Source organism: Mycteria americana, chromosome 3 (assembly GCF_035582795.1).
Source record: "Mycteria americana isolate JAX WOST 10 ecotype Jacksonville Zoo and Gardens chromosome 3, USCA_MyAme_1.0, whole genome shotgun sequence".
In the NCBI taxonomy this organism is placed as follows: domain Eukaryota; kingdom Metazoa; phylum Chordata; class Aves; order Ciconiiformes; family Ciconiidae; genus Mycteria; species Mycteria americana.
In genome coordinates, this window is record NC_134367.1 from 105,452,058 (window position 1) to 105,476,807 (window position 24,750).

At 36.6% G+C, this 24,750-nt stretch overlaps 1 protein-coding gene across 1 annotated transcript in view; it reads right to left on the minus strand.

Annotated features, from left to right (window-relative positions):
- The window catches only part of USH2A (usherin), a 396,442-nt gene that overhangs the window by 198,137 nt on the left and 173,555 nt on the right, over positions 1 to 24,750 (minus strand). The window contains exons 30-31 of the mRNA XM_075496427.1: positions 20,816 to 20,929; positions 17,682 to 17,843 (exon numbers count right to left, since the gene is read on the minus strand). Coding sequence (XP_075352542.1) covers positions 17,682 to 17,843; positions 20,816 to 20,929 — 276 coding nt within the window. The remainder of the gene's footprint in view (positions 1 to 17,681; positions 17,844 to 20,815; positions 20,930 to 24,750) is intronic.

A 24,750-nucleotide genomic window follows, 5' to 3' on the forward strand; every position in this document is an offset into this window, starting at 1 on the left:
CCTATTAAGGTAGCAGGCAGCCAGAAAAATAATTCTGCTTTTTTCATGTCAAAAACAGAACAAAAGAAGAAAGCTAAAATAAAACCCCACATACCTGTTTTAAAACCCTTACTTACTTTCCCCAAAGAAAAAGGCAGGTGGGGAGGGAGGGGAAGGGCAGGGAGAGAAGGGATCAGCCTGCCTTTTCATCTTTTTGACCTCAGAGGCAATACAAACAAACTAAATTATTTTTTAACTCATATGTCAGCAACACAATTGCTAGCTATAGTGGCTATCATTAAAATCGACATTTGCATACCACTACATTTATTATATATGTGGTATATGTGGAACTTCCCACACTAACTAAGGCAACTATCTTAAATATCATGGTAAATCTAACTATTGTGGTGGGTATATATCCAGTTTCTCATAACCACCAGCATAAGTCCTGATAGCACAATCAATGCATGAGACAGAAAGAATAAAGAATGACCCTGTTTGCATGGTCAATAACAACACTCACTTTGCTTTGATCAAATTTAATGGGTAGTCATTGAAAGATAATATGCAACACTACAATGCTACTTTTAGCATGGAATTTGAGAGATGTTACTAAAATAGAAAAGAAAAACATAGTTAGTAGAGTAAAAAAAAAAAACAAACCCTTAAATTAGAGATTTAAGAACTTGACTCAAAACATGAGCTTTACCATCAAGATGTCAGAGTACATCACAGTTCAAAAATGACTCAGTAGTAATGTCTACAATGTTTTAATTTATCTGTAACAGGCAGCATTCTGTATTCAGGTTTACAGCAAGAGACTCACATACCCTTCTTTCCTCCCCTCTTCCACCCCATTTCCACTCTCCCTGGTTTCAGGCAGGTTTCAGGCATTGTAAGGACCAGAAATGGCAACGTCCTGTCTTGGTGAGCGCTCACTTGAAACGTGACTTGTGTAAGGAACCCCACATAGTTTCTCTCAGGAAAATAATTGAGACAATAGCTATCCCATTGCTATATTCAAAGGAAAATAATACGGCAGCACTGTAGCAAGGGATTGTTAGCAGCACAACAAAGAAAACCCGCTGAGAGAGTATGAAGATGAAAAACTTCCAAAGAATTCCAATCACCATGTTGTTTATGTAGGTAGACTGTACGACTGCTTCAGCTCATTACTCAAATCCTTATTCTGTTCTCTCTTCTTCTTTCTCATAGTTTGTTAAATTAACTCACAGTAACTTAATATTTAATTAGAAGGTAAACTCTTTGGGACCATAAATCTGCATCACCAACTACAACAACGTCCCCATCTGATTTTTATGCACTACCAAAAAAAAAAAATTCAAATTCATAAAGTAAGTGCCAAGATCATATTATCAGGCTTGCTCCATCAGACATCATTAGCAGTTCTTTCTGTTCCACCATTTTCTGAAAGCAAGCAACAACTCATATATAACTTTTAGTACAGTATATCCTGCTTTCTGTATTTATAAAGCACCAATCACTTAATTAGATTGACTCTCAAAGAACCATCACTAATGTACAACCTTCTCTGGGAAGGTATTATACTAATGCTGCATCTTTTTCACCGATCTCCTGTGAACCCCATGCCATACTCATCACTCCCTTGAAACTATTTCAGAAAAACCAGGTTGTCACAAATGACACTACTTGCCTACTTCAGGCAACTCAATCAAGCCCAAGAAAACAGTATGCTCATGTACCTAATTGCATAAACTAGCAATGAATGGCCTTTCACATGTGGAACACTCCCATTAATTGAAGAAAACAGCTATCTTCCAAGATAGCAGCAAATTCTGCCTGATATTAAGTAATGATTAAGAATGTTCCAGAATGAGAAATCAAAATAATTTTGTGAAGCCACTAAAAACAAGAGCAAGAAATAAAGAGAGACAAATAAACTCAGGGTCACAAATGATTATTTTCAGGAAGCACCATAAGGTGTTGTTCTGCTCTCTAACCAGCAAAGACTTTGACACAATGGCATATGGACAAAACAACTTTGCTTCTAGCTGGCCAGCAAATGCTGATGTGTTTTAGAAGCTATTTGCTCAGCAGTAAATATCTCTGGTTTTCCAAATTACTCATAAAGGAGTAAATCCTCATTCCATTTGAGATTTATATGCTTCAGAAGAGTTCAGGAAAGGTACAACTTCCAGGCCCCATCTGAGGAATTAAAGAGCATAGCACAAAACCATGTATCATATGGGAGCACGAAAAACATGACAGTGATGTGTTGGACTGTGTAAAAAAGTTACATTCAAGGCGAAAAACCCTTTGGCACAAATGTGAAACAAAAGGATCTTTAATAATTTCATTTTGCAATTATTTCAAACAATTAATGAAGTTATTACATGCATGTGGTAGAACTACAGTTCCACTTTTGGAAAAGCAGTAGCTCCAAAGTACTTTAATGCTTTTAAATATAATTATGTTTTAACAGCAAAGATTATAAATTCTATTTGTTTTCACATTTAGTAACAGTGTCTCTTGGTTTTGCTCTTACAACCCTTAACTGTTGCACAGAAAACCTTTCTGCCATTTATCAGCCCAAACTCTTGAACTTCTTTCAGCACAAACTCATCCCTCAAACGTTATGTTTCATCCTGGCCAAGTCATAAGGCCACATTAGCATTCATTCCTGATTATTGTGCTTCATTTTTCCTTTTTTTTTTTTTTTGGTAAAACTATAAGTTTTAACCTTCCCCTAGCACGCTACACATCTTTTTAATTAAACATATATATTATTCCTTTCCCATTGCACAAGTTGGAATACAAGGATTCCAGTCTTTTATTTCAAAGCCATGTCCCTCAGATAGATACTATGGGTACATTTTCCAGGCTGTTCTTGCCTTCCAGTTAGGACACACTAGCTTGAAATCCTAAAGCTGCTCAGCTGAAGAAAACTCAAATCATGTGGAGTGCCACATGCCACATTGTTTAGAAAAAGTTGAAGGAAAACATCAGAGAAGGACATTTAAACTTCTCTTAATACTTTACCACCAATTAATGTACCTGATTCCTTGTGTGACTCTAAAGACATCTCATGTCACTGCCCACAGAAGAATCACAGTGCATGTGTGAAGCTCCTTGGAACCCTTCTTCCCCTAACATCCCTAAAGTGTTCCCCTGGCCCATTATCATTAGTCACCACCAGAAAAACATAAAGGCATTTTGAGTGTTTTTCTAAAGGCTTTTCTTGCTGCCAAAACAACACATAGCCAGTCAGCGTGAGTATTCAGCATCAAATGAACCTAATGAACTTCCAAGTTATGTCTTTGTTTACTAGAATTAAAACCATGCATTGTTGCCCTAGTTTACTTCAATTATAACAGCTGGACAAATAAGGTGAGTTTGAAGGTCAGAGGGGGAGAAAGCAGAAAGAGGACAGAGCACATTAATTTTTACCAGGCACATGAAGACAAGCAATTGTGGTCATATCAATATCACCATCTTAGTTTTCTAGTTATCACTATCTTTGTCATTTCTTTGCACATCATCTGGCATGATGCAGCCCTCTTTTAAGATTTAAATGAAAATTTCCATTCATGAATACTTCCAATCCAGTCACTGTATTGCTATCAGCTTAAATGGAGGGGAGTTGTTAGTATACATCATAAGAACCATGATTTCTCAGTCAATGTCGAGCCCAAAAAAGTGAAAAAGGAAAAAAAAGGGTTTTGAACATTTTACCTCTGTGTTACTTCAGCTTTATGTTCACAACTGGAAAATATATTTGCACTAGGCAACTACATTGCAAATTTGAATCTCAGATACCTGCTGCTATAAAACTGGAACTACTCTGGATTCACATCAGTATGACCAAGAAGCCCTTGGCTCACTAACAGAGGTACATCCTGTATTCCCAAGTAATTACGATCTTGCTGCAGTGGGAGAAACAAAATTCAGATCCACCTTACATTTGGTGCTGAGTTAATTGTGTCAGGTCAAAAGAAGTGCCTGACTGCCACTTTTACAACCTGCTGAAGAACACGTATGAATGTGCAGCTGTGGTGAGAGAAGCCAGTAAGATGTTAGGTTATATAAGAATATATGGTAAGTAATACAGCAACTATTACCATCCATTTTATATAAATCAATAATGCAGTCTCATCTGGAATAGCATATATTGCAGAGTGCAGAAATAAAGTCTGTCTGGAAAATAGCAGTGAGAAAGTACAGGCTTACAAACACTCTCTTAGGAAGAGAAGCTGAAAAAACAACCTGAGAAAAGGCAACAAAGATGACGACACACCATACAGGTATATAAGACTGTAAGTGCTACATAGAAAAGCAATTAGGACCCTGTGTTCCCAGGAACTCCCTTTCAATAATACAGGGGGAAAAAAGGACATCCAATAAACTTAGAAAGTGGAATTTTCAGAGAAACTCACCCCACCCAAAATCATGGAACATCTACTGCTGACAAGAAGATTCAGGTTTATCTTTATAAATCAAATTATGGGGGAGAGACATTAAATATCAACATCATGCGTTTAAAATTATTTTTATAAGCATCACTGTAATTTCAAATCTGTAGAACAGAGTCCTGCAAGATTTCTATACTTCTCTCTCTGTATCTGAGACTACTTAGAACTCTTCAACACTATATTTTATTTTATTTTTTAAGTTTTCCTGCCTAAGCAAAGAGAAAGAGGGATGGGAGGAAAGAAATTAATTTCTAAAAGAAATATTTTCTTTGACAAAAACTAAACAATTTTACTAGTAGATTTTTACTTAGTAAAATTGAATACGCATACTAAATCGCAAAATACCATTTTAACCCCAAAACAATTGTTTTAATCAACAAAATATTCAACAAAAAAAAATTTCATCAAGCAAGCAGAAACTTGAGACAGCACACTCAGATTAGAAATTGGAATCTAAACAAGAAAAATATGACAATGGCTGTTTGAACCACTATCAACTAGAGGTTACAGATTAGTGGTTTATAGGTTATGAGCTTTATTTAGCTATATATGCATTTTACATCCGTTATAGGTAACTTGTTCCATCATTTTGTATAGAACCAGGCATGCAAGATGATTAGAGAACAACTCTCACCATCCAGGCAAGGCATCATGTGATTTAAGAGTTTCTGTAGAAGAGATACTATCACCTTCCCAGGACCAGAACAGCTCTGTATATCTGAATTATAGTCAGAGAATACAGGGTTTTGCTAAAACATTACTGTAGTGCTGGAACAAGGATAGTGGGAGGACTCAGCTTCTGAGCACCGTTCCTAAACAAGACAATTTATAGCAAGTTAAATCTGTTGCAAGACTACAAAAGCTGAGCTAGTTTTCAGCTGGGCACAGAATTAGCAGCATAGTAAAATACACCGTACTTCTACCTGCTCTCCTCTGTCCTTACTGGAACAATCAGCCCCAGCTGTTGAGTCATTAATATAGTCAACATGTGGTTGGGGAAAATCATTGGGATTTCTTTTTCCTTTTTTTTTTTAAAAGTTTACTTGCTTTATATTTATTTTCAAAACACACACACCAAAAAAAAAAAAAACCCTGAAAAGCCCAAAGTTTTTTTCAACTTGACATGTTGCACTACCCAGTTATGTCATGTAGTGTCAGTAATGTCATCAGATAACATAACTGCCACAATCTGATGTGGTGCATTAAACTGGGATTACCAGAATAAATCATGTTTGTGGGTACACAGATCACAGGTGGTGCAGTCAGCTGCTCTGTATTATGGCATATCTATAGGATGTGCAGATTAGGATATAACGTTCAGAGGCTTGTTCTCGTTTGTGAAGTGCTTTGCAACCATAACTCAATAGTAAGGAGCCACCAAACAGTTATAATGGCATAAACCATCATCGGGGAAAAATACAAATCGATCAGTGCCAGCGATATAAAAGAAAGAGCATGCATCTGTCCCCAGTCTCATAAATTCAGTGGTTGTTGCAGGCTTTTTCTCTATCCCACATGTACTTTATTAATAACAGTAACTATCATAAATAATAATAATGCAGAGTAGTTTATTTCAAGATGAATGCTCTTCTTATTATCTGTTGATCCTCTCCCTTATTTCTTCCATCCTGTCTATATTCCTCCTGTAAATGGGGAGGGAGAAGAGCTAGTTTAAAATTTATTGTTTGAAGTTTATGCCCTTTAATTGGCAACAGTGTGCTATGCCAAGAAAGTTGTCTATGTAGGCTCCCTGAAATATCTGCATACCTTAACTGTCATGTTAAGCTTCTACAAAGGAGGCACAGAATTTACATTCTACTGCATGTTATAAATAAGTAATAAGAACAGATTAGAATTATGCATTTACGCCTACTAGTGAGAGTGAGATGCATAATTCACAAGTAGCAAACCCTTAAGAGGCTTTCGTACTTCACCCCAACCCTCTCCCCCCTCCAATCTCGTGTATGTAGAACATAGTATATTTTTCAGTCCCACTGCTCCACAATTCTTTTTTTTTTTCCCAGCTAGACTGTTTAGATTTTATAATCACTACTTTTTCTTTCTTGAAGAAAAGCAACAGACACTATATGTTAGTAGTCATTGTTGGGAATGTATCTGCTTTATGTTACAGTATTGGTGTCATCTTTCTGAATTTTCTTGTGATACTCAGGGACACAACTGTAAGAGGCAGATGTTAAATGGCAGTGCTTTCAGAAGGTGCCAGAGTAAACGGAACCCTTCTACCCAACTTATGAAAAGAACTCAGAACTTGCAACTGAAACTTCCTTACGCTTCATAGTTAACGTGATGTACTGCTCCTCTAGTTGGATCTCCTGGAAGAGTAGACTAATCTCTATGCCCAGTCATGTCCTCAGCTTCTCTGCTGAAGCCCGTAAACTAGTACCTGTTGCAACTGCAATTTATGTGATAGCACATGACGGCCACAGATTTTGCAGGGTCTGTGGCTTTCCCCCACAGCAGTTCTACCTCTAAGCAGCACTCTGTTACCTGGTGATAAGGCGTAGGAACAAGGAATGATTTTAGTCTAGTTGCTTTAATATTTTTTGGTTCTCTGGCTGGAGCACTACAGCGTTGATTAATGTACCTCCCAAAGAGGCATAGCTAGGGACAGGCTCTTTGATGGAAGAAGTCGTCTTGTAATTTCTCTCAACTGTTTTGAACTTAGTCTGTTTAGTTCCCTGGATTTTCCTTTGTCCTGTGTGCAAATATTTTAAATTATGTTCTAGTTCTAACTACCATTTGTTTATTCTGCCTCAATCCCTGTCATGCAACTTCTTTTCAAAGTTAAGCTAAGATTTGTACCTCTCTTTTTCTGGTAACATTTATTTATTTAATCTTTTGATTTCTTTGGTGCACCTCACTTTATTTGAGTTTTCCTTGACTAGCTTTCTATGTACTTTATCTCTGCCTGTAAACTTAGGAGAAAGACTTCCATTATGCATGTATTTTAATCCCAGTACAATTTAACAGCTTAAAATTTATGTCACATTGCAACAATGGTATTCAATCCCAAAAGCCATATCTCAAAAATTCAAAACACATTAGTTGAAATGAAAATAATGCTTTACCCTAACTTTTAAGAATAGCAAAAGGCACCACAATTATTTGGATATGTAGGTGAGCATTCTTATCCTTGAGCTGATGAAAAGGCTGGCGTGCCAGCTCGTGAGAACATGTGAATGTTCTTGTCGATTGGACTAAATTATTGTTCCTTGATCAGAAAACAAATGACTGACAATATTAAAATGAAGTGATCATAAATAGCTCCACAGTTGAAGTCAATACAAAATTCAACTTTCAAAAGGAAGTTACTGACATACTGTGCCAATGTGGGTTACTTTCCACTATTGATAATTTCCTTCAGTTTCTACATTTCTCCTAGAATAAACTGTAGAAATTTTCACCACTTACGCATCCTTTGTATGAACTCACCCGGTCTAGCCAATGATCCTGGAAAGGTAAGCAATGAGGACCCAGAACCTTTCAATAAGCCAGATTCTCTAGTCACCTCTGAATAACATTTTCTATTGACTAACAGAGGGGATGCAAAGCTATTCACCCACTGTCCTAACAAGAAAGCTTTCAACTGTTGGCAGAGCTGTTTTAGCTGCCCCTACTATCTATTCAGCACTGATTCCAACTCTGATTTATGCCAACTAGAAAAATTTTAAAATAAAAATGTTATGTCTCCCCCAAGATATTTGCATAAAATTTTGTATATTTATGTACCTATATTGATGGAAACCACGTATGCTCACAGAAAGAACATAGAAACTTAGGGACTGAATTGATTAAATCACAAATTAGAATTAGAAATTGCTAATTGTATATTTCCAGATACAGAACACAGGCAGTATATTAACACCAGTGTAAAAATTCACTTTCCCACCTGATCACTTACTCTCTTACATGTGCAGACCTTGTGCAGCGCCACTCCTCACCAAAACAATTGAACAGCACCATTCTTAAATTAGAAATCCAGATGCTTATTTGCATGTAGCCATAAACATACCCAGACATGCAGAAAAAGAAATCAAGATATGCATACTGTAAATGTGACTTAAATGTGCCTCTGTAATAAAGTAACATGGTATATCCAAAGCAGCCATCGCAGAAACAATAACAATGTTTACCATCCACCTTTCCATTCGTCTTAAGACCATGAGTCTAAGCCTTACTTAAAACACACTAATCTGATGTTCTTCTCACATGTTTAGTTTTATGTTCACTTAAATATTTTTTCCCATGCACTAGTTAATTTCCCAGTAACACATCATTTTAATGCGTCACTCTATTTATACAATAAAAACCATGGAAAAGAAAGAAAGAAAAAAGAGAAAACTCCCAGCAGCTTTCAAAGTCCAACTACAATTTATGTAAAATGCTTCAATCAGAAATAGATTGTCATAAAAATAGAGTATTTCATGGAAGACTAGTAGAAAGCATGATGGAGTTCAGTACTGACTAAAAGGCTATTAAGCTTTATGTAAACAATTTAGGCAATCAGTGTAGAAACCTAGGTTAGATTTCTGGCAGTGATTCAACAGGAAAGGAAGTATCCTAGAATGCCTTTCATGCTTTTTGTGACATGATTTATGCCTTGTATATGTTTTCACATAACTTAGGAGGATAGGGAAACATTTTGAAAATACAGGAATCCTCCTCCAGTCATACAAACCATCAAATATTTTTAAAATCAAACTTATATCCAACTATTTTATGGCCTTGTAACACTCAGGCTTGTATTGTTCACGCACAAGACAAGACTTGTGAAAGATGAAAAATACTCAGGAAGGTCTGGACTTACAGTAACAGAAAAAGACAATTGGTGAAGCATTTCAGAAATGCAAGTTGTAAGGAAGTTGCTCAGGTTTAATGAAATAACAAGTCTGAAACATATGCAAACATCAAAGAATCCCCTTTTCATAAATTTGTCTCATTATAGCTTTCTGTTTTTTTCAATACATAAAATGCTGAAAATATTTAAGTAATGGTTAATGACTCAACACCCTCGTGGCCATGCATTTAGTAAAACCAAGGAAAAGGGGAACCCCTGGTTGGGAACCCTCCAGAAGTATTACTGTGGTGTTACCTGCCTGTACATTGTCACCATTTATTAATATTCCACTAGTGTTAAAGGAAGGTTGGGACATATTGGGTATAGAGAGAAGGGTCTGTGTCTAGTGCAAGCCAAACAGGAACGCGTGTACTGCTCAGTCAGAATGATTATCACAGCTGATAAGCCAACACAATTTGTAATAGCAGCATGGAAGAAAATATCTATCATAAATTAAATATACATCAAGTGTTTGGCAGTTCAGGGACCAAATGGTCCTAAATCAGTAAGAAGGAATATAAGTGTTTTCCAGGGCACAAGGAAAATCTCAGAGAGAAGCTTCACTATGCAGCTTGCAATATCAAGAAGGCTGCCCCACTCTTTCCAAGCCTATTAAGTTAGAGCTAAGTGAGGTATATCCTTATGAATGGATATCAAGAGATTCAAACAGAAGCAACAGGTTTGGCCTTAGTCCATCTGCGCAAGAGGTGTCATATCTTTATTTACATGAGTCCAGCATTACCTGAAACTAAGCATAAATCATTTACCAAGCATTTCAAAATGATCCTGGCAAAAAATATCTCTCAGGAAAGTGGAGATGCTTTTCTTTATCTATAAACATATGATTTATAAGTTGAACATAAAACCTTGCACAGCTTCTGATGTTTTTCTTCACTTAACAAAAGTGTGATTGATGAAATCTTGACTTAAACTATAAGCTCATGCATCTGTTTTATCAGCAAAATTAAAACCAGAACAGAACCCACCACTTCGCCTTACTAGCTTCAGGCAAACCACAATCACCAGACATACTGCTGAAAATAAGATCCCACAAAAAGGTATTTCAGGCTATGAGCACAGCATGGCCAAGAAAGCATATTCTAGTTCTTATAAATCTAGGGAGACCTCTCAATGTTTAATAGCAAACAGTGGTCACCACGTGACAACTGCTTACAAAGAGAAACTATATCACTTGATAGGGCCCTATATTAAGTTCTTACTGGTGAAAGACAAAATGCAGAGAAACAGATTACACTTTTCAGAAATCCCAGAGGAACGTAGACAAGATGCACAAGATCGGGCCAGTTTGCCCAAGAGAGGTTTACACAGGCAACATTACAACAAACTGATCTCAGAAAGTGGCTAAATAAGAATTTGCTGCTATTTAACTGCAGTGGAGATGTCTTGGAGAAGACCTGCAAATTCACATGACAGTGCAGAACACCTCCAAGATGATAACATGTGTACAGTAAGTTCTGCTGCTTGCAAAAAAAACCCCAACCAAAAACAACAAAAAAGGCTGTATTTAAATTTTACAAATTGAACTCAATGAACGTTTGATTTAAATCTGTCCTCCTCAGTACATGCTGTGTTTTGAAGAGATCTCAGCATCTTTAAGTCTGCTGACCAATCTAGATATCTGTGAAGGAGCAAATAAAGAACTAGAAGCCTATATATGTCTAATTCTGAAAACTAATTTTGAAGTAAGATCACAGGACAAAATAACCTGGGAGTTTTACATATTTTAGTGGTTTCAATTCTTGTCATGGAATTTAGACAAGCCTGGAAATCAATGTTTTTCTTCTCTTTGTTTAAAAAACAGAGCCCAGAGCCAAAATATTTCCTATGCTGCCAGAAGGGAAAGGAGAAAAAAAGGACTCTCCCTGTTCTACAGCTATTAGCTCTGGAGAAGCTATTTGCTCCAGTTTGCGCTGGTACACACAGAAGATTGGGAGGTACCAATCACTCTCATTTTATAATTTGTGTTGCATTTTAATTTTTAGAAAGTGGTACTCAAGCAACCTGAGAGCCCAGCAATTCCAGCAGGGTTAGCATGAGTTCTCTCCTGGCTTGCTGTGTTACCCAAATCTGATCAAAGGACAAGGACTCCAGAAGCTTGTCCAGCTGTGGTTTTATAATGACACCATTAGGTTTTGCTCTATAATCAAGGTCCCTAAAAGTCTGTGTAGCTTCAGGCTTAATATCTGCGACAAGGTTAACTGAAATCTGCAGCAAGGATAACTACTTTAGCAGATTGTATCAGCAGGAAATATTTAAACACTATTTAAAAGGATTTTAAATAAGCAGATTTTATTTAACACTGCACTAATGCACTGCAATAGAAAATGATACAACAGAGCTGCTACAAATAAACATAATGCTTTTACCCTTACCCACCCCCCTCCCTTCTAAATTCCCCAGATCTATATTATTAAGTCCAATGCGTGTACCAGATCCTTCTGTCTGAAGCTGAAATACAGGAATGCCAGACTCAGACAGCCCATTTGCCCTTTGGTTTTGTGCCTGCTGAATCTGCATTCTGGGTCTGCGGAATTAATTACGATAGTACCGGTCACTGGCAATGTCAGTGTTGCCAATTCAGGTGTATCAAATGTGCTTTCTTACATGCCTACAACTTTTAGAGGAAGGCAGCTTCTCCTGTAAGATTAGTGTACTCTGCCCTCTAGTGCTAGGTGCACCAATATATGTTTACTTAAATGCATACTCAGGCCAGAATAAAGCCTGAAGCAGCAGGCATTCTTTACGCACCATCCTGCAAAACATGTTATTTCCTGTATGCCTTATCAACTGGGTATGTTGCTAAACCAAATATAAAGGGTGGGCCGGGAACTGTAGCATGGTATTGCAAGACGCTAAAATAAGAAAGAGACACTGGGGCATATCTCATTGGGTCACATGCAAGACATTTCAGACAACCAGTTCTAACTGTGAAGAGGTGAAGACTAACTTTTCGTTGCTCACAATGGTGTTAAATAAGTCTCTGCTTCACAAAAAATTGAGGAATTGTGACATTCAGAGTTATAATATACATAAATCTAGCACTAACATTGTATCGGGTAGCAAAACACTCTAGTGAAAGAACACACTGGGTTCATTTGGTATTTATATGTATTTCACTACAACCTGGAAGATGGGAAATAAACTCATACCAGAGGACTACAGAATTTTTCTATTGTTTGTCCTTTAAGGCAAAAGCTGCCTGTCATCTTTGAGCAGGACCTACAATGAAGGAACACAGATCCTTAGGGTTGGAAATTGGTGATTTTAAACATGGCTATAGCTAAAAACTCTATGAAAAGTAACCATGAGAGCTACATCTTAAATCTAACATAATAAGTATTTTCTTCTCAGTGATTCAGCTTCTTGCTGTGATACATCTTATTGCAATTATCCTCGATGTACAATTCTGTGGATTTTCTTGTTCAAATTGTTTCACTTGGCAATTAGTATTATACTGATATTATGATGGATTTTGCTTTTATTATCATGGTCTATCATTTAAAACAAGCAGTAGTAGTCATAGGGATAAAAAAGACAAAAACTTTGCCAATTTTTCACTAAAATGTAATAATTGTGCATGGCTGTGCATAGTGTGTACTGTAATTACTACTGGTTTAGAGCAACATAAAAAAATACAGGTACTAATTTGGGGTTCTCCCATTTTTTAAGTTCAGATATGCTAAGCCCTGTTTGTACAGATGTCAAACACCTGCCTCTTTCTCACAGAAAAACAAGGCTCCCATTCTATCCTGGGTTTGTAGGATCAGCCTTTCCACACTCAGGTCAAATAACAATTTGAAGAAGCCAAAGCTTAGTTCATGCTCTTAGGCAAAATTGTGAAGGCAGCTCTTTCTCACCTTTTCCAAGGCTCTCCTTAATATTTTGCCCAGAAACCTGGTACAAAGCAGTCTGTCACGGTTTTTTAAACTCTTGGGCATGTAGTTTAGGATAACTCTATACTCGTTTAACTCATTTGAGGATCTGCCCTTGTAACATAGTTGACAGGATCTCCTTCCTGAAAAACTGGAAACACTTCTTTCAGATTGGCAGAGAAAAATAAGTTTCATACAGCTGAGTCTTTAATAAGAATATCTTCCTTTTAAAGATTCATGATGAGAACCATTAGATTCTTCTAGGAAAATGACATGAACACAATTTGTTAACATTGTCAAGTATCTAGTGCTGCAGAAAATGCAGATGTACATCCTCAACGCTAAGCTCAGTGCCAACATAGATTTATACATTTTTTGTTTTCTAAAGATATCTACAAAGTCATTTTCCTTTGTGAACATGTTAGGTAACGAACCCCTTTTCTTAGTCCATCAAATGCTCAGCATTTAAGAATAGAGGAATATTTTGCTCTAATCTTTTTTCTAAAGTTTCTCCATAACTATAAGTTTTCCACCAAAACAAAACTTGGCACTTGGGCCACATCTGGTCATTACTGTTTCTGCTTACACCATACCTTTCTGCATTTATTAGACCACCTTTCTGCTGGTGGTATTGGCACTACCAGCTCAGGCCACTGCAGTCTAATACTTTTAAGTATAAAACCCATGCTGTTTTCTCTTTCATCTAAGGCAGGTGGGAAATTTTTGAGACTAATTTAAAGAAAAGAGAAAACAAAAATGAATACCTTGCCTAAATTTAAAAATACAAAAAAATAATTACATTAAGAAATCTTCATGTTTCAAAGCAGAAGCTTCAATTTTGCCTGTGAGTGTTTGGATGGGTGAGAAAAGCACATTTTCCTCTCCACAGGAAAAATCAACTCAAATTTTCCTAAAATCAAAAGCCTTTGTAAGATCAGTGTGTATATGTTAAGAGTTTTGAAGATAACTATACGAGCTTCTCCATCTCCTCACAGCTGCTAGTCATCTCTACAGAACAGGAAGGTATGCAGGCTCTACAGAGCATAACCCTGTTGCAACTGCTTTCCTGAGCTGCAGCTGTTGGTCTTGGTTACAGGAGCTTCTGCGCTCTCACACAGAGGAGTTGAAAGCATTAATGCAGGGGTATGGATTCACCCAGCCTAAATTCCACCCGGGACCCTGGACTGACTATTTCTTCTTGGCTTGTCCCTACCCATTGGAGACATAAGTCTTTCACTGAATTCAGGATGTGAAATAGCACCCAGATTGCATGGGGAAGTAGTACCACATAAGGCAAATGCATAAAGGAGGGAAGCAGAAAAATCACAGGCAGACAGTTAACAAAGGGGGTGCGGTACAGGGGCTGGCTTCATTTCAGTGCTTCATTACTCACAACACAGAAACTGAATTTGTCAATATGGGGAAAATATTTAAAGGCACTAATGGATGATGGATGCCTAATGGGTCCCCCTTTTCAATGTGGTAAAGTGTACATTTGCCATATGTGCTTTTAAAGGGTTTCCTTTTTAATTACAGCTCAACCCCTAGAGGAAACAAACACTTGAATTTCCATGAAAATCAATGAGTATTTCAAGCCCTCAACAACTGTCAAGATCAGAAACTAAGTTAACAATATATTTGCAATTATGGTGTTGAGAAAACATATCTCTCCTCAAGTTATGGATTAATTAGTATGGGCCTAAACTGATTGCACTTTCCATGGTCTGAAGTGAAAGTCAGTGAAGTCTCAATTTTTAGACAGAATGATGTAGTCCTAAAAAGAAAGGTTTTAAAAAAAACCATTTCAATAGATACAGCACTTCAAAAAACACAGAGAGAATCTGTGACTTTCTGGTATAGACTGCTGGTCAGGAACTCAGTCGCATAGTTATTAAATTAGGAAAATCATTTTGGTGAATGAATAGGAAACAGATGTCAGAGACAATGAACTTTGCCTCTCTGTTTAGGGTCAATAACATATTATGTTGAGGCAGTAAGTCACCAACATCACTAGCATAAATGCTGAAAGGAAAAGGATAATAATACCGGAAAAGCCAAAAACGTAGGAGACACACATGTATAACACTGGAAAGTCAAAAGCTGCAACTTTTCACTGTAAAACCATAACCTTTGCAAAAAAAAAAAAAAAAGGAAAAAAAAAGAAAAAAACAGAAGAAGATTATGTTATATGTCTTTTACCTCTAGCCTATAAAGAAGAAAATCTTGGGCTCTGAAAGGAAGTAAAAACAGGTCAAATTGAAGATATATGCAGATCTAAGCAAGATCTTGAATAAAACTGATTCAGAATGACTGGGATTTCTAGTGACCCAAATCCCAGCCTGCTGGCTCACATAGCCTCTTCCCCCTCAGGCAGAGTGAGAAACTGGCAGCTAAATAAAATGGATCCAAAGTAAACAGACTGAACTCCATGCCCTGTGTTCAGAATGGTAGGCAAGAGTGGCTCTTGTGCTGTGCTGCATACTGCAAAACACAATCTATGTGTTTTGTGAACACATAGATCACGCAGTGAACACAATGATTCATGAGGCTTCTCTTTAGAATAAGCAGGATTCTCTGTTCTCTTTATATCTTATGTCTGCCTAAAATTTAATTGAAATCAAAGTTATGAAATGCTCAATGGGACCAAAAATATCAAAATTTCTAGAAAAAATATAAATAAATAATTTCTAAATAAAAGCAACAAGAGCTCCTCTAGGAAGATTATGAACCAGATGACTTTTCCTTAGACTAGTTTAGCTGAATGTGTTCTGATGTATCATTCAAGATTTAGAGGTAGAACACGAGGAATCAAGTCCTGACCCTTTTTAATTTATCTTTTTCTATATTTTCGAAGAACAATTACAAAAGTTACTTGACCACAGTTTCTATCAATAAGGTTCAGTTTGGCTATGACTCAGAATACAATCAGACATGAAACTAAAACCAACCAACCAAAATATGTTATGGTGAACATTTCCTCAAACATTTTACATTGCTTGTCAATTTATAACCAGGTTGCAGATTAACACATCAGCAAAACTACCTGTGATGAACTTTCAGTAAGGGTTTTAATAAGATTGGAAGCACAACTATTTGCACTTCAAAATTCTTAAGAATAGTGTTATGGTATGGCAATAAGAGATTAATGGAGATCTTGCAAAAAAGATAAATGGCACTACAAGAATACCAGAAAACTGGGGGGATGGGGGAGAAATTAATTGAACCTATACTTTTGATAAATATTTATTTTTTTGCAGAAGAAAAATGCACACTAGTTTGAGCTGTCATTATGCTAACCTATATCCTATTTTTCATATTATTAGTAATACATAATGTGGTAGTTTATATTCAAAAATAAAACCAGAATGTATATACCTCATGTATTTATCCAGAAATACACTAAGGTTACTATGGTTACGAAAAATCCATTACCTTTGAATACAGAATGAAAAAGTTTGACTTAAAGTCTGCACTATTTATTATAGCGATCATCAACAGCCTTCAGGAGGTTCTCTAACTGGATTCATTTTTCAGTGTCAAAACTGACCCACCACACCAGTAGCTTATGGCCTGTGCAAGGCAAAGAAATTTGAACTATATGAATTTTTAAATATGTTTTATACTAACTCAAGAGGCAGAAATGGCTTTGAATTTTAAGGCCTTACATTAAAAAGAAAGTAGGGTCTTGGTACCCTTTTTGCCCGAGTTGTCCTATATGAAATGCTTTATTTTTACTTGTACCTACTACCATATACAAATTCTGATGGGTCCAGAATAGTGCTTATGCTGTGCTATGATACTTCTAACTCAATATTTTGGTGTTTTTTTATTTTGTTTTTCTGTCGTTTGAATAATGTCTGAATGAATAACTTGGATACTTCATTAAACTACACCAATTACATCAAAATAGGAAGTCAGATTACCATGCTTCACTGTACTGCCAAATAACAGTCATTTAGCTTCTATGGAGTAGTTTAAGAGTACTGGTGTAACTTGGTTATTGACACATTGCATAACTGTTATAAGAAGAAAATGGATTATTAGTTTATGCTTTTAACAAATGAATTAAACACAGACTATTCAGGAAAGCAACACAGTGTCTCTCTAATTAAGAATATTTAAGGAAGACAGTAGGAAAAACTATTAAACTTGTACATAATATCTTGTCTTCAACAGCTTACAGTTTACTTGTTTTGAGAGCTAGATGGTACGAGATCAAAAAGTTATAAAACCATTAAAAAGATGACTCAGGTCCTGTAAAAGAGGACAACACAACACAAGATTTAGCTACACCATGGCAACATTAATTTCTGAGAGTCCCAACAGAGAGTTCTATGAAGGATTCTTTAAAAAACGGAACCCATCAGGGTTTAAAGTGCATCCGGCCCATTTTAAAATTATTTTTGTTTTCCTCTGAAATAAGAAGGGGTCAGTCATATCATTATTCATAGCAACTATGAGATATCCTTCTGACATGCTACCTAGCAGAGAACTCACCTTTTACAACATATTTAGTTCCATTTCCAAAGTAAATTGGTACTCCGTTCATATGTAAAGTATATTGTGTAATAATACCATTTGGTGTTTTGGGTGGACTCCAACTCATTAGCAGGAATGTGGGAAAGGATATTGCTGTGGGTGATTGCACATCTTCAGGGGCTGGTGAAAAAAATGTATTATATTATATTATATTATTTCCACAAATAATAAATAATTTCAGTGAGGAGCTACTACCAGAATGATTTTTGGTAAAGTTGAAATTTCAGAAGAGATTTTATGCTTGCAACATAGCAGCATTTTGAGAACTCTGCTATTACATGTGAGCTTTCCTAACAGAAACTTGAAAGACAAGGATATACTCTCTGTTTTTTAGGAGAATCATTATGTTCATATAACTTTATCTTTCCAGCTTGATAAGACTGAGCAAGGGGAGGGGTACATGATTTTAGTACAGTCCTTTTTTTAATACAAATTATTTTCTCTTCCTTCATACTTTTTATTCCTAACAACAAAATGATCATTCTTTCTAATCACAAATGCAGAGGCTGTATTCTTAGGCACTACCCCTTATTTCAGAATTTTCATAATTCAATACACTTAGTAATGTTTGTTTAGTGTAGATTTTATGTATATAATATACTGGAAGTTGGCAATGGATAATAATTTAAAAGCCAAGTTCTCTCACCGTTCCAATGAGTTATATGCTAGAAGCACAAGCAGTCCCACTGAATATCACAAGGGGAGCAGAACTCAGGCCTTAGTCTGGGAGGAATATTTTGTAATTTACAAGCTCTGTGCTAGCAATTTAAAACAATAACTAGCAGTGGCTGGCAATGTGAAAACAATATAAAGTAATGAATGTTTCAATAGGGAAACAGGGATAGCTGGAGGGTGTGATATGGTGTCTGTCTTCTGTATCATCAATTTATTGTTACTAAGAGCATGCAACAAGAGCGTCCAAAAATAGAAACTCCACACATTGACTTTTTGTTCAATTCTTCTGAGGGATAAAACACATGTTCCCCATGGCTTTATTTGATCTCGGGGGGGGGGGGGGGGGGGGGGGGGGGGGGGGGAATCTATTCTTGCCTAAACCTTCCCAGTACAACAGCACGTCTGAAAACAGTGGACGTTTTTCTCAGAGACATGTAAGAATTCCTGCCTTGTTCACTAAGCTGAGAAAACAAGACATAAACAATTTATTTTTTAATTACTATATTACAGCAGAAATAAATATACTATACTGTATTTCATGTTTACATCACAGGGTCTATTAACTATTTGGCTGTCAGAGACTACACCTTTTCATGGATAACACCACCAGACAAACTCCGTCAGTTTATTTAGAACTTCCAAGAGGCAATAATTGGTTTTTGATTTGATTGGTGTTGCTGGCAGTTGCTAACATGTTCACATCAAAACACTGTTCTAGCAATGTTAGACTGCAATCTTCAGGACTCTCCTCATCAGGACAGCACCTTGCATGACTACCTGCTTTGGCAGCAGCTCAACACTCCAGCATTCTTTTAATCATTATGGTTGTAGTTCACATAAATGAAATTTTAGCATGAAGTTGTTTTATTGGTACTGTATTACTACCTAGTTTACATGAGAAGATGAAACAAAGAACTGTGGGAGGGAGGGAATTTTGAAAAATACTCCACAGCATGGAAGATTAACGACTGTCCCATAAATACATGTCAAAGTCTTCATTATTCTACTGGTGTAAAATTGGAGTAACTGATGATTTTAACTGGATTAACATGGCTTTAGGATGATAGAACCAGGAGATGTGGACTTTATGTTTAATTGAGAATGGAGTTAGATATGTCACAGATATTTTGGGAGCATTTGCTCCAGTAATTGATGTGTATGACTGTCGTGGTTTAGCTTCAGTCGGCAACTAAGCACCACACGGCCGCTTGCTCACCCTCCCCCCCGGTGGGATGGGGGAGAGAATTGGAAGAGCAAAAGTAAGAAAACTTGTGAGCTGAGATAAGAACAGTTTAATAATTGGAAAAAATATAATTATAATTATAATAAAATAAACTGTAATGAAAAGGAAAACAACAAGAAAGAGAGAGAGAGGAACAAAACCCAGGAAAAAAACCAAGTGATGCAACCGCTCACCACCTCCAGACTGATGCCCAGCCCATCCCCAAGCACCGACTGCTGCCCCCTGGCCAACTCCTCCCCAGTTTCTATACTGAGCACGACATCATATGGTATGGAATAGCCCTTTGGCCAGTTTGGATCAACTATCTTGGCTGTGCCCCCTCTCAGCTTCTTGTGCACCTGGCAGAGCATGGGAAGCTGAAAAGTCCTTGCCTAGTGTACGCACTACTCAGCAACAACTCAAACATCAGTGTGTTATCAACACTATTCACATACTAGATCCAAAACACAGCCCTATACCAGCTACTAGGAAGAAAATTAACTTTATCCCAGCCAAAACCAGGACAATTACTTATCAGTCTAGTCTCTAAAGTCAGAACTGTAATGTATTTTCTCTTTCTTCCTGCTCTAGTTCTTAATGTAAGCATAGAAAACATTAATTTACACTCACAACCTTTAAGTTTGAGCACAACAACATGTAAGAGCGTTTAGAAAAAAAAAGGAAAATCTGAACAGTGATTAATAAATAACTCAATCGGCATTTGGAGGTTTCTTCACACTGAAATAATTGTTGCCTATTGCTGGTGTTTAGCAGTTAAAAGAAACCATGGAAATCAACCGTTTGATTCTCAATTTCATACTATGCCATACAATCAATTCTTTTTAGTCAGACTGTCTCAGGATTTACTTCTGAGCCATAGTAAAATGAGGAAGCTTTCATTAATCTTTCAGATGCTTCATATTAATGACAAGGCTCTTGCATGAACAATGTAACAGCAATTAAAAAGCCCATTAATCTGCATTACAGCTATTAAAGATGCATGTCATTAAAGGGTATGGAGTTTGATTCATTTTCGCACCCCCCCAAAAAATGGAGCAATTATGGTCTGGCAATGCACTTTGTCATCAAATTAGGTTGGGGTTTTCCAGCAAATGGCTTTGCAGCATTTAGCTCTTCTCCTGTTTTATTATTCATGACTGAAATGTGGAAGTCAAGACCTTTGAAATTACTTTACCTTCTTGTGGAGTGGAGATGTTCAATGCATGCAAGCTCTCAGTACAGCCAGCCAAAGTGCAAGCAGTTATGGTTACAGCATAGTTTGTGAAGGGATGCAAGCCTGTCAATATGCCTGCAACAGAAAAAAACAAGGTGGCACGCATGTACAGCCTACAGACTGATTACATATATACACAGACAGAAGTAAAAAATTAAAGTTTTCTGTTAGAGGCTTCCACTGTTACAGGAGGAAAAGAAAAATGACTTTGAGGTTTCATTCCTATTATGCCATGAGTTAAATTTTTCAAAATAAATTAAGAGTAAACGGTATTTTTTTCCAGTCTTAATACTAATGATGCAGCTAAGTTTCTTTAGTTATGCTCACTGTAACAGATACTACTTCAAGACTGAGGTGTATATTTTAATATAACAATGACAATAAAGGAGGTTTTTTTCTTAGTCCCTGCCTCACAAAGTTTTTTCAGTCGTTCATTTTGTTTTTCCAAGGAATTTTCACTGTCTCCCACAACAAAATTTTTTTAATGTTTCCTCTTCAATGTTGCCCTTATTCATCCATAAACTGAAATCTCTTTTTTGTATGAAACATCCCACTTGTGTTCCATTACTTCAGTGGCAGCATATAGATTATATTTGCTATACTACTACAGTAACATAATTAATGTGACACAGTACCCAAGGGTTTACAAGAAAAAAAGATGTGTAATCTTATGCTTTTTCAGGTCCTGTTTATGTTAGTGAAGAGAAGTTGCTAGATTCCCACATATCGATCAGCTCCTTATCATAGCGAATGCAACAAATCACTTCTTACCACTTCAGGAAGTTACACAATATTTTGAACTACAATATACAGAAGGACTACATGGAAAAAAATGTGGTTTACAGTCATTTTCAGAAACATCAGCAGTTCCCATTTCAAAGTAGGTCTGACAATAAAGTAATATGGAATGAAAATGCAGTAGTAATTAAAAGAGGGCCAATTCATGTCAAGTTTTATTTCAAACCACATTCTCACCTTGACTCTCACAGCTTTTAGTAAAATCAATGGAGTGTTTCATTTAAAAAAAAAAAATTTATAGCAAACTATGTTATTTCGGAACTGTCCGACACTGGGATTTTGCAAAGCAGCTTCAAAAACAACAGTACCCCAGAGAACCATAATTCTTGGCCAAACGTGCCATAGTACAATAAGACTGCAAACTCCCTCAGCAAACACATAGAAGAAATTAGTAATTATTACTCTTCATTGAGTTACTACATAGAATGCAACATAACTTTTGGTTTCATTAAAAAATGTCTTTTTCCCCACATAAGCCCTTTTTTTCACAAAAAGGGCCTGGAGAATTTGATGCTGGAAGTTAACTGTTACAGCATAAATACATTATTTTCTGAGCGGGACAATCGAAGTCTGTGAATGTTTATATTGTGTTTACTGATAGGTGTGTTCATATGGAAATATGAGATTAGCTTTCACTGAATTGGTAATGTTTGTGTCTTTTCTTGTAATTAATTCAAAGGTTGGCATTGCAATGATTGTTCTATTTGAATTCTCTGAGGTCCAGTTGTACTCGTACATACAAAGAGATATTCAGAAGTAACCACATTTACTTCAGAGTAGTGTTAAACTAAAACCGGTTGATCAGAATCTGCTCTCTCTGGTTATAGTTTTGATTTTGCAAATCCCCAGTTAACAGTGGAAAGCTGTACTGCCATCTTACTATCTAATGTAAATGCTACAGGAAAGAAAAAGAATGTCGTTTCAGCCACCACCCAAGCAAACATGCCTGTGATCTTCCTGTGATGGAAGGCAAATATTTTTAAGAGCATTCAAAAAGCAGAAAATAGGAAATAATGATGTTTTAAAGCATTACTATCCCTGTAAAGCAGGAATATTGGAATCTACAGTAAATTTTTCCGCACAGAAATTTCATCAGTCAAAAAATCTTTTTTGCATAAGACTTAGTACAAAGCACTTATTTCCATATCATAGAGGGTTAAACACGGGAAAGTATAAAAGGTACTATTGGAATTACCTTCAGGAAATAAACACATGCAGAAACCAAATCCTCTAACTGTGACATTTGCAAGTTCTCAGTCAAGAGGAGCATGGTATAGTGTATATGCCATCTCTCTATTCACTCTGCTGTGCTTTAGGAAGCAATTTAATTTTATTTGTACATTTAGCACTTGTAGCATTCTTTCCTTATGAAGCAGTGAATTAATGCTCCTTGCATTTCCTGATGGAAGACATTCTGTGGGGTCACCAATGGCTTCAGGCGCTGAGAGCTGCAGTACCACGTAGCCAGAAAGATGCCTGTAGCTGTAGAAGGTTTGGATTGGGCTGTTTGGTTTACTTTTGACAAAGTAGAAAGGTTTTATATAAAGCACCTGCAGCGCAACAGAGTATACATTACATAGGTAGGTTTGTGAAGGGCAGTGTGAATTTGAAAAAAAAAAAAAAACCACCAGCCAAAAACCCAAATAAACCCTTTTGCAACAGGAGGTTTATGTTAAAAAGGCAGCAACTTAAAAAAGAATTTGCTCATTTCCTAATTAATGTTTTTTCTTCACATGTACTCTTGCACTATTTTCTTTCAACAAAGAAACAGATGTGCTGCATAGGTAGGCAATAGAAAGTGCACAGATTTTATTTACATACTTCAGCAAACTACTTTTTTCTCAGCTGCCAACCTATCTGTTTGGCCAGCATCCACTGTAATCTGTTCTCCTTCATTATGTTAATCTGTGGGCGGAAAGATTTCTGTCATCTTCAAATCGCTTGTACAGCAATGGTAAACACCTTGGCCTGTCTGTAATTGGACAGGTGTCTGCATTGGTGTCACCCGGCTTTTAATTCAATTAAAGAACTGGCTGCTCTGCTCTCATTACCCACTCATTTCCTCTGCACTTTTAGTCAGTCAGTGAAATTTACACTCGGTGCCTGACTATCTTAGAGTACAAAGTCAGCAGTCCCATAGCAAAGATCATCACTGATACACGTGAATTAATTTATAGCACAGCAAAATAAATTTTGCAATAAAAAATAGCCTATCATCCAATGAAGTTGGTTGACAGCTTTAAAAAACTTTCCCTAACACCTCAGTTATCACACTCTCAGACTGGCATCTCTTGTCTATACCCAACAATTGCTGATCTGGTAAGAGTCCATCAGGCTTTCCAAGACGGGATGCTAACAAAGCAAAATTTGGCCGCAACCACACCTGCATATATTCTATTAATGTTAACATGAGAAAGGTAGATAAATTGTCACTTTGATCAGGAGATAGAATTAGAGGCATCGTCAATATTTAAGAAGAGGGTCAGCCTCCCACATTTGGGATATGAGTCCCATTCATTCAGCCTGCCACTACAGAGCAGCTGAATCCATCTAGACTTAAAATTTACATCATAGACTATGTTCCAAGCCTTAAAATCCACATGGGGAATCGGAGATGGTAAATCATTCTAACACACCACTCCTATCTGCCCACTCAAAGAACCTTTGGAAATAAATTAAAGTTCTAACACAGACATTTTGACACAGTGACCCCATGAAACTGAATAATGTCATTTGTTAAATATGAATGTAAAGTTAACAGTCTAAAAGAGTGATCTGGAATCACACCTAGAACATTAAGCCCACTTTATATGCAAAACTAGTATTTAATTTTCTATACTTTTATTTCAATGATCTTTAATTATTTGCAATATTTAAAGTTGAGGTTTAGAGTTGTGTTAGAGAGAAAACGCTAGGATCATTCTTGCAGATAAGGGATAAAAACATTGACATGGATGGTAGAAAAGGGTCAACAATGAATTTATGGTAAAATGGATGCGTGGACTAGTCAGAGTTAGTTGCACCTTTATATCCACTCCATTCATCATTCTAAAGCATACAGTATATAGGAATATTAAATATCGAGCTTCTTCCTTTCA